Source organism: Gobio gobio (genome assembly GCF_949357685.1).
Source record: "Gobio gobio genome assembly, chromosome: 13".
Lineage (NCBI taxonomy): Eukaryota > Metazoa > Chordata > Actinopteri > Cypriniformes > Gobionidae > Gobio > Gobio gobio.
The window spans coordinates 16113472-16131561 of NC_137106.1; the positions used below are offsets into that span (position 1 = coordinate 16113472).

Below are 18090 nucleotides of genomic sequence, written 5' to 3' on the forward strand. Positions count from 1 at the left end.
ACTAATAGACTACTTATGCAAAATGTTTCATGTTCACTCACATTTGATAAAGACTCCAGACACCGAGCAAGTCGCCTCAGGCATGTTGTTTGCTTTGTTTATGCTCTGGCTGAAATAACTATATTAAGTAAACATTTATTAGTGACCAACTGCATGACCCAGCTGTTTTGGAAAGATCGCGGCACTCATGAGAGGGCGACCCGCTTCCTGTGTAGAAAAAAAAACAGTTTTATCTAGAAGACAAACATGATTGTAAGAGTGTATTTTAGTGTAAATATATATATTTTTCATTATGTTTTTATTTTATTTTTTAATGCTGTTCATTTCTTCAATTGTAAAAACGTATTTAATTAGCAAAAAAATTAATAAATAAAAAATACTGAGTACACCTTTAAGACTATAGATGTGAGAAGTCCAGCATTCTCCTCAAGACACACTTCCAAAACACTGGGCGGGGTCTGCGTCCTGTGTCAGGAATGACTCTATCCGATTGGCTGACGCTCTGGCGAGTCCACAGCGTTCTAGCATCGCTCTATGGCGCCCACAACACTAAACGTAGCTATCCCAAGTCCCATAGGCTGCAGTGCAGAAAAGGGCCTTTGATAACCGAAGGCCATGTTTTGAGTTGTTTATTAAAGCTCTGAATATGGAGGACACGGTGTACGAACAGTTCCATCTCATACGTCGTTCTCGTGACGCATAATTGAGTTCGCTGGGTCGCGAGGACGAATAAAGAGAATCTTGAGGACTCCAGCTGGATCGATGCTCAAACTGGATAATCAGATCGCGTGCATTCCTCCTCGCTAACCGTGCGGAATTAGAGCATGGCTGGAATTGGGAACAGTTCAACATCTGGAATGGGTGACATCATCCAGCTGAATGTCGGAGGAACGAGGTACGCTGACGTCATGACTTCTTTACTCGGTGTCAAAACAGTTTTATTTGAGATGAACGCGGTGCAGCGGCGTTTGACTGCTAATACAGCGTTAATATGTAACGGGAACAACCTACAAAGCACTTGTTTTTGATCCTGACTATTATTAATACAGAACATAACGGGACCAAGACTATTCAGTTCCTCACCCCCAGTTTCTACATGTCCTAAACTATATCATCACGATACGATATTACGTTACCCTAAAACCCTAAAATACCATCATAGTTAAATAATAAAATATTACTTTAATATACTTTAATAATAATAAAAAAAACTTTTAAAATCTAAGAAACAAAATAAAAAATATCATAGAAGATGCCAGGATTTCCCTCGAAATACAATGTTTACTTATGCCATTAATACTTTATAAAATTGTGCTTTGCAAAAAAATAAATCAATTACTATGACACAACGCTTATTACTGTTTTAGGAAACCCCTATTAATTTTTATTTACTTGTTTTTACGGTTGCAACAATAACTGTAAACTGCATGTTCAATCATTCTAGCTCATGAAGTGAAAGAGAAATGAGGAGTGAATGCATCATAAATCTTATCTACATGCTTTCAGATTTAGCACATCAAGGCAGACTCTGATATGGATTCCTGACTCTTTCTTCTCAAGGTAAGATACAATGTTTGAAGCAGCACCAGTCTTTTTTTGGGTTTGGACTGGGAGAAAGTTTTCTGAAAGTTGTAGTACGTTATATAAATCTGAAGTTCAAGGAAAAATGTGATTTGTGATGATATGATCTCCCTGAATTATCAAACCAGACACTCTCTTCGTGTGCAAATTTGCTAAACCTTTATCTGTTCTTGTTGAATAATGAAACGGATGTAGTCATTGTATTATGGACATTGCATAGCTTTGTATAAATGTTATAAATGTGATTTTTTTCCTGCCTAGTTTACTTAGTGGGAGAATATCAACACTACGGGATGAAACTGGAGCCGTGAGTAGAAATATGTTATCATGCTATGATTGACCAAAAGTCCTAAGTTCATTTGTGCCTGTAATTGTGTATAAAAATGAAAACAAAAACTTACTGAAGAAAATACTTAATGAATGCTAAAATTAACATGTATTGCGGGTTGTTTGTTAAAAAAATTATTTAGAAGTTATCTAGATGCAATAAAAGTAGAAATGTTTTCCAACTCTGAATCAGATTTTTTTTCTATAAGATATTTATTGACAGAGACCCAACAGCATTTGCACCCATTTTAAACTTCCTTCGAACTAAAGAATTAGACTTGAGGTGAGATATGCCTATTTGTTATTCCATAAATATGTAGTATCTGTATAGTTTTATCTGTAATATTCCTGCTTTCTCTGATAGGGGTGTTAACATAAGTATCCTGCGACATGAAGCTGAGTTTTATGGTATTACACCATTAGGTATGGCATAACTGGACTAGATGTATCTGTTAAAACATTTTTATGGTCACTTAACTTGACAGTTGCATCTATGTGTAATTCTTGCCTTGTGTTTTTATTTGTCACCGATATGGTTAGTCCGCCGCTTACTGCTTTGTGAAGAGCTGGAGCGATCATCGTGTGGAAGTGTGTTGTTTCATGGCTACCTCCCTCCACCAGGTAGGGTGAGAGTAGATCTGTAGAAGAAGGAAAAAGCAGTCATAGTTGTTTCCTCTCTGCCAAATGAAACTCTAACATCAGAATTTGCCTGGTATTTTTGTCCTTCAGCTCTCCCAGCGAGGAGCAGTGCCGGTGGGCAGGCTGCAGCTGTTGCAGGTCCAGAGGAGCGCTCAGACCCCAGTGGTGCAGAGGGGGGTTACCCCCGTTCCTGTCCTCAGTCTTCTCTCCCTGGACCCTCTGGGGGAGATGGACCGCAAAGACTGGGTGAGTACAAGCCTTTCAGGGACCAAATGTGGTTTAAAGATGCTTTGTTAAAAAAAGACATTAACGCTTGTCCGGGACAAGTGGATTTTTTGAAGGGGGCAAGTGAAAGAATTTTACTTGCCTGATCAGACAAGTAGCCTGAATAAAACAAAAATAATGAAAAATAACTAGGCAATCACCAAAAATGCAAGAATGATTCTGCATTTGTTTAGTGTAAGTGGCGATCGATAGTGGATAATAATATATAATAAACTGAAGTTTCCTGTTTCCAGTTCCTGTTGACACTCGGGCAGCCTCTCGAGGAGAAATCGAAACAAATAACATATGACACAGTTAAGCAACAATCACACGACCAAGACTGCTGAATAGTCATTTACATTTTAGTGGCAATATTGACTGTTCTATTTCAGCAGCAAAAATATTTCCAAACAAAGATCACAACAGAACCATCTTACAGCAACAGTGTGTTACTGAATGATTCAGTGTTTTGAATTAATCGATTGAGTCAAAAGATTCAATGACCCATTCATAAACGACTGCCTCATTCTTGAATGAATCAGCTGTTTAAACGAATCGACTCAATGACTCATTAAGGCGGTCACCTGCCGCCACCTACTGGTGTTTTAGTGCCATGTTTAAACATTCTTTCCAACATTTCTTATTTGTATATTCAAAAAATATTTAAAACAATCTAATAACATTATTTAATGCAGTTGTAATTTTTCAGTGTACATATTTAATTTGATTGTGACAGCCCTATAAGTGTCTTATTCTAATTTAATTTATTGATAAAATATAAGAATATAAAATGAAAGATGAACCATAGCCTATATTTAATAACATTAGGGGAAAAATGCCCTTTATAAAGGTAAAAATATCACAAATATGTCAAAGCTGATTGAACACTTGTGAGAATATTGCTTCAGAATAAATTATATTTACAACAAAATTTTTTTTGCACATTTTTTACTCGTACAAGTGAATGACCGATTTACTTCTCAAGCACATGAAAAGGCTTAATGTCGAGCCCTGAAATTAAGAAATAATGTCATTAAAAAGACTCTGTATTCTGTACAATTGTTTGTTTTTGCTCAATTTCACCAATGAAAGTAGTTCCAAACTAGGCAACAGCAGAACTGTTGTGTCTCCGAGAAACACACAGTGGTGTTTCATAGCTTTCATTACTGAATGAATCCGCAGTTTTTAACAAATCGAGTGAGCTGTTGATTGATTCAGTGACCCATTCATAAAGACGGCCATTTGCTTTGTTCCTAAATGAATCAGCCTTTTCAATGAACGACTGAATGACTCACTCATAAGGACAGTGACTTGCCGCCACCTACTGGCAGTTTTAGTTTCATATTTAGAGTATCATTTTATTTTTCATTCACATTCATGCCACAACTGAGCTGCATTAAACAGTCTTCTGAAAAAAATGGTATGTCCACATTATAGCCTTACATTTTTACGTGTAGTAAATTCTATGTTGAATCAAAATATTTATTTCTAAAGCTAGTTTTTGAAATGTCTATTCAAAGCTTTTGGGGGGTAATTTCTCAGTCATATTTAGAAAGGATGCATTAAGTTGACCAAAAGTGATGGTGAAGACATTTATAATGCTATAAATGATTTCAATTTCTAAGTAAATTTGAAAAAAACAAACAAACAAAAAAACATTGCAGCTCCCCCCACAATATTAAGCTGCACAACTGCTATATTTATATATGAAGGACAAAATTACAATTTATAGTACCATATATTGTTTCATATTTAGAGTATAATTTTATTTTTCATTCACATTCATGCCATATATATAGCAGCAGCATCATCATCACCACTGTATAATCACCACTGAAAGAGCTTGACTGTGAGCGCAGATATTCTCGGGTTGAGTTAACAGTGTTAATAAACCACCCTATATAAAAATTATATGAAATTTGAGTGGGATTTGAAAGCTGTATTAATGTTGCAATGAAATAGCTGTAGAATTGAGTTGGTTATAGTTGTCTCAATACAGACTGCGGAACAGCATGTGCTCTATTATGGCATGGACAGACCAAGAGGAGGGGGTGGGGGACTGCCATGAAGACAAAGTATTCTCCTTACAAGCAGTAGCGCAGTAGGCAGGGTAAGGTCATCTTAAAAGGCCTTTTATGTCCTCTGTGCCCAGTAAAGTCATGTGAGAAGAATGAAGAGAGAGAGAGAGAGAGAGAGAGAGAGAGAGAACAAGTTAATGGACAGGCCTTCTTTTTAACAATTTTATTGCATTTTTGGGGGCCAATACCGATATTAGGGAGTAAAAAAAGTCTGATATCGATATATCGGCTGATATTATTTATGTGTATATTATAATACATTACCAGCCAAAAGTTTCCCATTGGTGTCCAAACTTTTGACTGGTAGAGTATATATATATATATAAAAAACAGTATATATATAATATACTTACATTGCGCATAATACAACAGAACAAACAAACACTCAAACAAATGAAAAACAGTTATTTTCAGGTTTTTCATAGGTCTAAACTAGATTTTCAGGTAGGCTACAGAAATAGTAATCAAATGTAAAATATCACTTCATGGTCTTCACTGTAAAAATATAGATGAACCATTATTAAAGTTATTCAGTCAAGAGCAGTGAGTGTCTTTTGTTATCTCGTCTTTTATGAGAAAACAACTAGGCTTTCCATGTTTTCACTGTTATACGGTAGGGGGCGTTATTACGCATCTCCTGATTAAAACACAGGCGAAGAAGAAGCAGAAACGAGCAATCTCATATAAGCAGATGCATATGTAAAATAACGCGATCTTCAAATCAAACAGCATATAAATCAAAACGGCTTTATTATTGAATGAAATGTTGACCCAGGACCGTGAAGCTTTGGGGGTGTTGATGGACTCGATCTACTCCATCTGTGTTTTGATCATCGTTCTGAATCCGATCTGTATGCAAGTCTTTGTTAAAAATGCGATTTTCTCAGCTTTTTTTTAACTCAAAATGTAAAATTACCCACATTCAAGTGTTGATAAAAAAGAATGCATGAAACTAGAGTTAAACAGAGGCTCTGTTCTTTCTTTTGATATATTGCATCTTCAGATATTCACACAATATATTCTATGGGCCATGAAACTTAACCAAAAACGCTGGTGGTAACTTGGCAAATGTCTGTTTACGACAATACTCGACAAGACAGGCATTTTGACATAATTTTGTGGTAATATTTGTGCACTGTGAGACACTTGGGCGCATGTTCATATCGGTGGCATATACGCCGATATATCTGCGACAGGCTCTGCCAACAAAATCAGCAGACCGATAAATCAGCCGGGCTCTACTATCAATTGTACAGTATACACTGAATGCCACTGGAAATATGGTGGCATTGGTTTAGTCTGGATTTTTGAATTATTGTGACAAAGGTAGTTTTATTTGAGTTTATTGTACTACATTTAGACCTACTGGTGTTTAAACATACTGGGTTTTGTTTTGTATTTTTCGTTATGTTGAAATAGGATCACCAGTGGACCCTAGAAAGGTGCTGATAGTCGCTGGCCATCATAACTGGATTGTAGCTGCTTATGCACATTTTGTCATCTGCTACAGGTAAAGCTACATATCAAATGACTTTGAAATGTAAAATAATAAAGGTTATGCTCACCATATGTTGACTGTGATTGTTCTTTAGGATAAAGGAATCATCAGGCTGGCAGCAGGTGTTTTCCAGTCCTTACCTGGACTGGGCCATTGAGCGGGTGGCCCTTAATGCCAAAGTTGTGGGCGGCCCACATGGAGATAAAGACAAGATGGTGGCAGCGTCATCGGAGAGCAGCATTATTTTGTGGAGTATCCAGGACGGAGGGAGTGGAAACGAAATAGGTGAGAGGACAGAACAGAAATGAAATGCATAGTCACTCATGTGTGTAGATTTTGTGAGAGAATGTTTCTCTGTCTTTGTGAAGGAGTGTTCAGTCTTGGAGTACCCGTTGACTCTCTGTTTTTCATTGGGAGTCAGCTAGTCGCCACCAGCCACACAGGGAAAGTAGGAGTGTGGAACGCCGTCACCCAGCACTGGCAGGTAAAGCAATTCAGATTTTATACCACAACAGTCATGTCAGTTTACATTTTTTCATTAACAAGCTTATAATCAGGGTTCATATTTGATTATGTCGTTTGCAATATATCACTTGTACAGGTGCAGGATGTGGTGCCCATCACAAGCTGTGACACTGCTGGCTCCTTCCTCTTGCTGGGCTGTAATAACGGCTCAATTTACTATATTGGTAAGCTTCTTATCTTCTCTCAACTGCAGTGAATTTATTTTTATATTATTGCATGAGTCATTAATGAGATGTAAACCGGCAGTAACTGAATCAGTGTTGAAAATGTAATTAAAATTACATAAAGACATCAGTGTAATTAATGTCACATTCTAAATAGGTTACAAACTCATACAGTTCATCATCCAAATTGTAGTTCTGTGATCCACGTTTTGTCAAATTTGAATGTAATGCAAGGGAAGTCTATATGAATATATATATATTTTTAAATAAATATATACACTATTGTTCAAAGGTTTGGGGTCAATAAGTACATAACACACAGTTTCTGCCAATCTCATGTTAATCTTGAGTACTTATAGAGTAGTATTACATCCTTCATATCTCCAAAGAGTCTTTAGTTTTATCATATTTATAAAAGACATAAAAAAGAAGATGATAAAAGATAAAATGCTGTACTGATTCTTTCTGAAAATAGCCGAGCTCTTGGAGGCGTGCAATGGGCGGAGCTAAAGAGTCACAAGTGCACACACACAATACATCATTGCATTATTATCCCTGGATAACTTTCGATTCACTATATGTCCGTGTTGTTCACATTATATGCACTTACCAACAAAACACAGTTTCACACACCGCCTGCAGTTTCGACTCATGACTGGGAACAAACAAACACACTTAAAGAACTCCAGAAAAACAAACTGCATCCATTGTTTCCTTAACGCTGGGTTATTTGGGAAGCTGAACAAGGTTATCTTTCCCTCACAACCAGAAACACACTGCTTTAGTGACGTTGTTGATTTCGTTGTCTAAAAACAGAATGATTGCGCTGTCGACGACTTCTGTACCCTGAACGAAGCTCGTTGACCGGCACGCTCTTGCTCTCGCTCGCCTTGATGTGCACACATGCTCATCCGGGAGAAGTGCCCATACAAGCAGTACCGCCCTTATGACGTCACACAGGGCCATACTCGAAAAAAAGTTTCAGAGGCTTGTTCGAATCCTGAAGGAGTGTATTTGGCACAGAAATACTCTGTCCAACTAATTTTTGGGAATTTGGCAAAGTTTAGCATGAGGATACAACTCTTTAACAGTGTAAAAAAGTCAGAAAGAAATGAATAAAAATAAATTAATACATTTATTCAGCAAGGATAATGGTACAAAAGATTTCTATTTTGAATAAATGCTTTTCTTTTAAATTTTATATCCATCTTCAGCAAAACTGTTTTTAACATAATAATAAAAATGTTTCTTAAAGCACTAAATCAGCATATTAGAATGATTTCTGAAGGATCATGTGACACTAAAGACTGGAGTAATGCTGCTGAAAATGTCCGCTTTGTAATCACAGGAATAAATTACATTCTAAAATACAGTGTATAAGTGCCCCTATAATGCTATTTTAAATCTCCAACAACAGTTTTACATGCAACAAAGGTAAAAAAATTGTTTCATTTTCTCATAATATACATTGCACATCACCACAATGTTCAATGATTCTCAAACGACTCAATGGATGAATCAGTCTCTCTAAATCCCTCCTTTTCACGAGCCTACTCTACATAGACGGCCCAGTCTGTTGTGATTGGTCTACCGCGTACAGCGCATATTTCGGAAATAAACACCCATTACCATAACTGAACTCCAGCTCTGTCCAGAGGCTTCGTAAAGCTCAGCGATAGTAGACTACACACTGTAAAGACAGTAACGATTACGCTGATTTTACACCAATCCCAGCGCGAGTCCGAATCGATGATGAAACATTGAAAGAACTAATTTTTCGTTCTAATTTCCAGCCTTGAGCAGGACGTTTCTTAGTGATGTGACTCAATTTGAGGTACATTATGAGATGTTTCAACTGTAATTCCTCACCATCAGCATTAGCAAGTGTGCGTCCATCAACAAACCTGTGTGTGTGTGTCTAATATATTGCGGTGCACATGCAGGAACTGTATCAATAACAGCCCGTACATTAGCCGAGCACTACCGTGAATGACTGATGGCACATTAAAGTGTGCAAAACCAATCTTGCTCCATCCTTTATCTTTACTCAAAGTAGTAAGAATGACAGACGATCTGCTTTAATAGACACAGTTTTAGGTAATACTGCAGCCCACAGCTGATTTACAGTAGTATTTCGGTAAGACAGTAATAACGTGAGTTAGCCGGTTAGCCAGAGACCTACACAATATGAAACACAAACACATTGTAGAGCACAGCATCTTCTCGACATGATGCTATCCAGTATCCGCTGCAGTGTTCGAGGGGGTTCAAGTGTTCCCTGCGTGCAATAAGTGGACGGGCAATATGCTAATATTTCGTCATGACGTCACACCGAAACGGCTTGGGACTCATTTGAAAAAATATTCGTTTAATTGACTCAGAGTCAACTGTTACTTTTGAGAGACAATAACTTATACGGTGCACTTTCAGATTTAAAACTTTGCAGGATGTTTTCATTCACTTAGAACTATGTTACACACTACATGAAAGGTAATTTTCAAAAATCCATAATAGGGGCACTTTAAATTGAAACGCAGTTCTTTTAAATTGTAAAAATGTTACGAATATTTCATCGTATTACTGTTTTTACTGTATTTTTGTGTAAATAAATGCAACCTTGGCTATTCTTTCAAAAACATTCAAAAATCTTTCAGACTCCTAACTTAATTTTTGAGTTAACTATTCAAATATGTCCATGGCAAATGTATTAAACCCATTATATGTTTCAAATGACACCATTGTGACAAATTAAAAACCTTTATTATGTACGCAAAATATGTTAAATAGGAAGATGATAAAAGTAAAGGCCTAACTTTATTCTCTCCACTCTCAGACATGCAGAAGTTTCCTCTGAGAATGAAGGATAATGACTTGTTGGTGACAGAGCTGTACCACGACCCATCAAATGATGCCATCACAGCCCTCAGTGTCTACCTGACTCCTAAAACCAGTACGTCGTCCAGTGATGGTTTTGTACTCTAATTAGGAACAACGGTGAGTCTGATCAGTCACTGATCTCACTGTGTTTGCAGGTGTGAGTGGGAACTGGATTGAGATAGCTTACGGAACCAGCTCAGGGGCCGTGCGTGTCATCGTGCAGCATCCAGAGACCGTTGGATCTGGTCCACAGCTCTTCCAGACCTTCACTGTCCACCGCAGCCCTGTCACTAAGATCATGCTCTCTGAAAAGCACTTAGTTTCAGGTACAAAACTGCACAGTCACTGGACAATATAATGAAAAATGATGTTGATCTGTAATGTTGGCCTTGTTTCGTTAAAGTGTGCGCTGACAATAATCATGTACGCACGTGGACGGTGACTCGGTTCAGAGGAATGATCTCCACTCAGCCAGGATCTACTCCACTGGCCTCCTTTAAGATCATCTCACTGGAGGAGACAGAGAGCCACAGCAGCTATTCCTCCGGCAATGACATCGGTGAGAGATTTGATTCTAGCTTTCCACCATAACAGGAAGTGAAGGTACAAGAAGATCTGAAAAACTGCAATTTTCTTCCATTTTCCTGTGAGCTGAACTGCTGTTCTAATCATGTGCTGTTTCCAGGTCCATTTGGAGAGCGAGACGACCAACAGGTGTTCATTCAGAAAGTCATTCCCATTACCAACAAACTCTTTGTTCGTCTCTCCTCTACGGGGAAGAGGTACATGTTGAAATACACATGATATGCTAAATAAATATGCAAGGCAAATCAGACAAATCAGCTAAAATGTATATCATATAATCTGACATAAATGACAGTAAAAAAAAAAAAAATTATTATTATATATATATATATATATATATATATATATATATATATATATATATATAAAATATTTTATTTTATTTATAAAAAAAAACCTAATTAATCGCATATTTATTTCTGTTATTAATCACAGTTACTCAACAAATTAATGTAGAAACAACTTAAAGACAGTATATTTTAAATATTTGTTGTAATGGCATCATTTTATGAATGAAGGCCAGTATCACTGATACTAATACTACTGATACTACTGCTGTCTCTATGAAATTTATTTTTTTAAACATTAATGATAGACATTCAAGATTACAGTATAATTGAAAGCTATTTCAATTTCAACTTTTATTAGAAAAAAACCCCATTTAATTCAAGTGAAATTAAAACAATCTTCACATAAACCCATTATAATAAATGTCATATTTACCTGTGGCCTTCATATATAATCAATATACAGAAATTGAATAAAGTTATCAAACACTTTACAGTCTTAACTGCATAGATTATAAATTAAATATACATTAATCCTTATTAAAGATTTTTTTTTCTCTGTTACCTTTGTTCCTTGATTAACTTTAATGACAGACATCACACCTGGTCACTTCATGCGTTTCTCTGATCGGATAGCTATCCGATCGTGAAAAGACCAGGTGTAAATGCCCGCCAAAACGCATTCGAGACGGATTTAAATCTGATCACTCAAACCACTTCAGGAGGTGGTCTGGGCAGCATTCCAGATGAAACGGAACAGGTCTAAATGCATCTGGTTGTTGAAACCACAAATGTACATTTTACTCCTCCCAACATTGCTAAAAAAATTATGTGTGAGAGCGTGTTATGGGCTATATGTTATGGGCATATAAATGATTTTACCAGTGCTATTGCTGCGCTCTCTACTATCGCGGTCTTTGATCTTGAAATTAGATGATGATTAATAAAATGCAGCTCATATCTGTTGTTTTTGGAGACGTGAACTCCATAAATCTGCATATAGCGCGGGAATTGTAGATTGGATTTATATCAGTTTTGCAGAGACACATGTATGCGACCAAGTGTACATGAAATCGTTTTGATAAATCAGATAGCTATCTGATCTGTAAAAACGCATGAAGTGACCAGGTGTAAACAGGCCCTTTTAAGATCTGCCGCTGCTGAACGTGACAGATCACGCGCATCTCATTTTCTCACAACTCTTTACGTTCATTTAAGAACATTATTTAACTCATTTAAAACAGTTTTATAAGAATACTCAACAAAATGGGCATTTTGGCATAATTGACCTATCGGTAAGCCCCGCCCCCCTCATTTACTGTTGCTAACTCGGACAATCAAATGTCAGTGTGAAACCCTGACACACTGACTGCTGTCAGTGTGAAACCCTGACACACTGACAGCGGTCTGTGTGAAACCCTTATCCCAAGATGTTTTTGGACACAGAATGTAGTGGACCCCCTCCGATTGATGGCCAAACTTTACTGATGGTTTATGAAGTAAACAAACAGCAAATTATACAAAAAAACTCACAGTAAACAAACATACAGACCGTATGCCTTTTCGGGGGTAAAAAATAACTGTAAACTTTGTTTCTGCAGAACAACTCCGATAAACTGCTAAACGTTAGCTCTCCCTTTCACTACCCGTAGACTATAATACCCATCAAAATAGGAGTCCCTCCTTAGTAAAACAGATAATGCAGACCTTAAACATATCTAAACTAACAGAAATATAAAAAATATATACAAAAACAAATTAGACGATAAATCACAATAAAATCTGTGACAAGTAGACCTTCGTTTATGTGTTTTTGACCAACACTGTTAAGGTTACATGACGTGAGACAGTTATTTCGGTTTGTATGTAAGCAGGGACTCACTAACTTTAATCGTAACTTAATGAGAGTATAACAACCATAAAATCCTCTCAGGACACCTGGAATCAGCGTTACAGTACCCCAGGCACATCGTTTTACCATTTTTGTAGCATAAACACCATCAAACCGATAAGAGCTTCGGATTTTCCAATATTTCTCTATGGCGCTGAAACCTAAAGATGTCAGAGTTCCAGTCGCCGTGCAACTGATACTCAACTGTCATTGGCTCATCTGCGTTCGAGGGGAGGGGCTTACCGATAGGTCAATTCTGTTTGTTCAAGTGCGAAAGAGAACTCGAATCTGGCACATTCTTTTTTGTCTAGTCATGCTTAAATGGTTTAAAAACATTTGCATTACAATAAAAGTCTAATCATATAATGTAACGCTAGCCAAAGAATGACAGAAAAATGTGTTCACACATATATTTCATTGTTTCAGTAGTTTATCTTAACTAATATACATAATTTTTTTCCATTGATGTTTTTCTATCTGTATTTCAGGATCTGTGAGGTGCAGGCAGTAGATGGCACTACAATCACTTGTTTTACAGTGCGGGAGTGTGAGGGCTCGAGCCGCATGGGCTCCAGACCACGCCATTATCTCTTCACTGGCCATGCAAATGGGAGCATTCAGATGTGGGATCTCACCACCGCCATGGACACAGTCAACAAGAGTGACGACAAGGCTAAGCGTGAGCCAGGTCTGATTATAACTGTTCTGGGAATAAAGAAAATCTAAAACAGCATATTGGATTAAGTTGTAAAATGATATGATCTGTTTGCAGAAATGGGAGGCCCAACCGAGGAGGAGCTGCTGAAGCTGCTTGACCAATGTGATTTGAGCACATCTCGCTGTGCCACGCCCAACATCAGCCCCGCCCCCTCTGTGCTCCAGCACAGCCGGCTGCGAGAGTCCTGCTCCAGGTACTAGAGTCCAAAGCCATATTCACAAGTCTGAATGATTATAATAAAACTGCACCACAAGTTTGTACCCATTCATGCCAGTTCTGTACAGTATTTGGAGGCTACATGGCAACTTTCCAATTGTGCAAATGCGGATTTTGCTGTCATTATGATATTCAAGCTCAAACAATGATACAATTCAGCATGTGTGAATAGCTTTGGAACAATTTGTTTTTTAATATTTTCAATTTGATCTCATTTGGATTCCATGTAAACAGGTCTGATGTAAAAAATAGTTAAAAGAGCCTTAAAAAGATATGACTGCTGCTATATTTCAAGTCTTCTAAATGTGAAGGGACCAAGTTTTGTTTTTCACCCATAAATCTCATTTTGGATCCCAAATATTCATAGTGTTATTTATTAAAATTTTTTTGAATGCGCAGATTTAAAAAATGACAAATGCTTATGGGAATCATAACATCCTATATTTCAGTCCTTTCCTCACAGAAAGCTGTCAGATAACTTATTTTATGATTCTTTTTGGCCTTTTTTAAGACAGCCTTGGTCACTATAAACTGGAATGGAAAAGAGCTTCAAAAGTATTCATTTTTAGTAAATAATGACAGAATTAAATTTTTGGGGTGAACGATTTCTTTAATGTTCTTAATGAATCTTGAGATTAACTTTGTTATTTTCTGTGAAAGTGCAAGACTGCAGATTCACTAGCAGCATTAAAGTGCAGTAAATGGTAAAACTATTTGGGCAGCAAACCAGCGAGTTTATGATTACGACAATACATTCAAATAATATGCTAGGAAATATTTGCAATATCAAGCAGCATAACAAGCTGTTTTGCATAGCTAAAAAATACCTGGAGTGGATGACACTGGAAGCCAGACACATTCAAACCCTTGTGTTAAAATTAAGGTGGATAGCAAAACAACATGTTGTCATTTTTACAGTCTCCAGCTGCAGGCACAGGAACCCATTCCTGAGACAGCCACTTACGGAGCCCTGAGGCCGTACCGAGAGAGCCCCTTGCTGGCCCGTGCTCGACGCACAGAGAGCTTCCACAGCTACAGAGACTTCCACAGCTTAAACCTGACCAAAGCCCTGCTGGAGAACCATGGACTGTGCGGATCCACCGAGGACGAGATACGGCAATCTGCGGGGGAGAACAGCGCTGAGGACGCAGACAAAAGGAACTCTACAGTGGATCTTTGGGGGTCTAGAGCTTCGGAAACCCAGTCTGCAGCCGCACGTAAACCCCCAGACAGCCCTGGAGACCAGCGACGAAGGGTCCATTTGATGGAGGAGGGGGCTGCGGACTGCAGAGCAGATGGGAGGAGGAAAGGGCCATTTGAAGCGAATTTTCTAAGCAGGAAAAAGGCACCTCCGGTTCCACAGCTGAGCCCCCCACCCACAGCAGCTGATGGAGGGGGCAGCGACTCGTCCAGCACCGCCTCACCCTCGCCAACTAAAGTGGCCACATCCCCACGCCATCGCAAGGGCACTGACGCTGCATGTGAGTGATGCTTTATGCAGATTTGTCATACACAGAGGTCGTACCAAATACAATAATCTCTGACAGGGGAAAGAAGGTAGTTGAATGGACGATTTCAGAAGAGAAGCGTTTCAGGATGTATGTGAATGTTGATCATAAGGTTTGGCAGGACGGCAGCTGGCAGCTAAAAAAACTCACTGTGTACAGAATTAAAGGGAAAATCCTCCACAGAAATGATCGCTTGGTTTTTCTTCATGTGTCTTGTTAAATAGTTGAAAGATTTTATTTTGCTCTCTCTTATTCTGATTTTTCCAAGCTTAAAAATGTATTTGATATATTTGCCTAAAGTTCCCTGGAGCAAATTAACAAAAATGAACTAGACACAACTCATTTCATTCGACTAATTACACATTCGACTTATGGGGCCTCATTTATACAATTGTGTATAGAAACCTACATTTGATTTAAAGGGATAGTTCACCCAAAAATTAAAATTCTGTCATCATTTACTCACCCTCAAGTTGTTCCAAACCTGTATGAGTTTCTTTGTTCTGCTGAACACAAAAGAAGATATTTTGAAGAATGTTTGTAACCAAGCAGATAGAGCAACCATTGACTACCATAGTAGGGGAAAAAATACTATGGTAGTCAATGGTTGCTCTATCTGCTTGGTTACAAACATTCTTCAAAATATTCAGCAGAACAAAGAAACTCATACAGGTTTGGAACAACTTGAGGGTGAGTAAATGATGACAGAATTTTCATTTTGGGGTGAACTATCCCTTTAAGATCATTTCTCAAATGTGTGATTCAGAGAAATGACTCTTCCAGATGTTAAATCTATACATCGCAAATGATCGTGAAATTGGTTTCAGATCTCCGCCTTGTAAACGCCCCCTAATTAATGTCATTAACATATGAAAGAGCACCAGTCAACCAATCCAAATCCTTTTCTCGAGAATGGAGAGCAGCAAGAATTGCTTAGATCCGTCATTACTCTGACTCTGCGCTAAGCACTTAAAGATGCAGTGTGTGAATTTTAGAGGCATCTAGCGGTGAGGTTGCGAATTGCAACCGGCCACCACTCACCCCTCCCTTTCGAAGCACATAGAGAAGCTACGGAGGCCGACACAGGACACAGATGTCGTAGTCTGAGACAGCAGAGAGTAGCTAGCGCTCTGCAGAGAAGTTTGTCCGTGTAGGGCTACTGTAGAAACATGATGGTGCAAAATAGTGACTTCACTGTAAGGGGACCCGCGGTGTATGTAGATAGAAATGGCTCATTCTGAGGTAATAAAAACAACAAACGAAATGTAAGGTCTTTACACATCTTGGTTTATACACACTGCGCCTTTAATATTATTTATTATAAATGGATTTTAGCGTACGATCGAATCTGTACATACGCACGTTTAATAAACGAGGCCTCAGCTTTGTACACCAGCACTTTCACTGGAAAATCGAAAAGATTTTAGTTTATGTTTTAGATTGATCTTGTTTTTACTCATTAAAGGGATAGTCCACCCAAAAATAAAAGTAATTTACCCTGGCATAATTTAAAATCCATTGCTTTCACGGGTCAACAAACAATACGTTTATCACAATGTCTGGACTGCTCTCTTCCATACAAAGAATGCGGATAGAGAACACGGCTTTTCAAACTTCCAAAAAGATTGGAGAATGTACTGTACAATATAAAAACAAAAGTGGTCCGTTCGGCTAATAATTTATAGTCCGAGCTGAAGTTACTGAAAGCCTCGTCTGGATAATCTTTGTTGACATCCGAGGTTCTGTATGGAAATGATCAGTCTGAAACTGATTATTGGTGGACTATTGCTTTAATGGCTTGCTGTTCTCTTATAAATGATTGCTTTTTTAAAAATGCTACTGTCTACTAACGGTACCTTCGAAACACTATGATGCACTTTATTGTCTGTCTTTACATCCCTTTATAATGAAAGGATCGAAAAGATCAACTAATGGTCAGGTTTGAAGTGCAGGTTAGACTCCACTGCTGCTGCCGTCTCTGTGAACCTTCAGCATGCGTCCGCAGGGGATTTTTACTTGCTCTATCCATTTCTGGGATTTATTCAGTGCCTTTTGTTCATTAAGATGCTGTGAGAAATCAAATCAGATTTAGTTTTTTTTTCCTGATGCGAGTGTTAGTGTTAGTCATTATGCAACTTTACAATTCAACTCACAGAATAAGACACTTATCAAGACGAGGAAAGAAAAGAAAGAAAAGAAAAAGCATGTTTTAAAGACAGCTGTAATGTACGATAAAAAAAAACAAAAAAAACAATTTGTACTAATGGATTAGCTCTGTATTTAAAATGTACGCGTCTTATGTCTAAATAATTAACATGTTGTGAATAATGTCATTACAAAGTATAATTTTAGAATTTGCATTTCGACTGTTAATAAGAATACACGGTAATGGATTATTTATATTTGACATGGATCTTATTTTGCATTGTAAACTGATAAGCATGGTCACTTTTCCTCAGCTATTAGACTTTGTGTACAGGTTATATCCTGCCAGAGAGAAATATGCAGTATATATATCAGTGATACATATCCAATATAGGCTCTTAAATATAGGTATATGTTGCTAAGCGAGATTATTATTTGAATTGTAACTAAATGAAAGCCTTTAACAAAGTATGTCCTTACTTTAACATAATGCTATGCAATCAGTGTAACAGTTGCCGACAGTAGGCCACATAGCCTGAAATTGAATAATGAATAAAAGAAAAGCAGAAAGAATGAAGCTAGAAAAGAAAAGAATTACCCCTTGGAATATCTGCATGTGTAACGTGTCACTTCCCAAAATGACGTTGCTCTAAAAATGTCCTCTGTTGCTATGACTGGTTTGCTGGTGTAGTGATCATTTTTGATAACAAAATCGGTTATGCATACGTTTGTTTTGATTAAATAAATAAATGCAGTCCTTAACTAAACATAACCAAGTCATTTATTT

The 18090-nt window shown here is 37.6% G+C and overlaps 1 protein-coding gene across 1 annotated transcript; it reads left to right on the forward strand.

The window, feature by feature from the left end:
- Positions 1–507: 507 nt before the first annotated feature.
- On the forward strand, positions 508–17391 carry kctd3 (potassium channel tetramerization domain containing 3). Its single transcript, XM_079833807.1, has 18 exons — positions 508–895; positions 1507–1560; positions 1843–1888; positions 2118–2191; positions 2273–2331; positions 2449–2529; positions 2638–2793; positions 6309–6399; positions 6482–6672; positions 6756–6871; positions 6989–7076; positions 9910–10026; positions 10109–10279; positions 10357–10512; positions 10639–10735; positions 13205–13404; positions 13489–13627; positions 14569–17391. The coding sequence occupies exons 1-18, from the start codon at positions 825–827 to the stop codon at positions 15137–15139; spliced, it is 2478 nt and encodes an 825-aa protein (XP_079689933.1). The 5' UTR covers positions 508–824; the 3' UTR covers positions 15140–17391.
- The last annotated feature ends 699 nt before the right edge of the window (positions 17392–18090 follow it).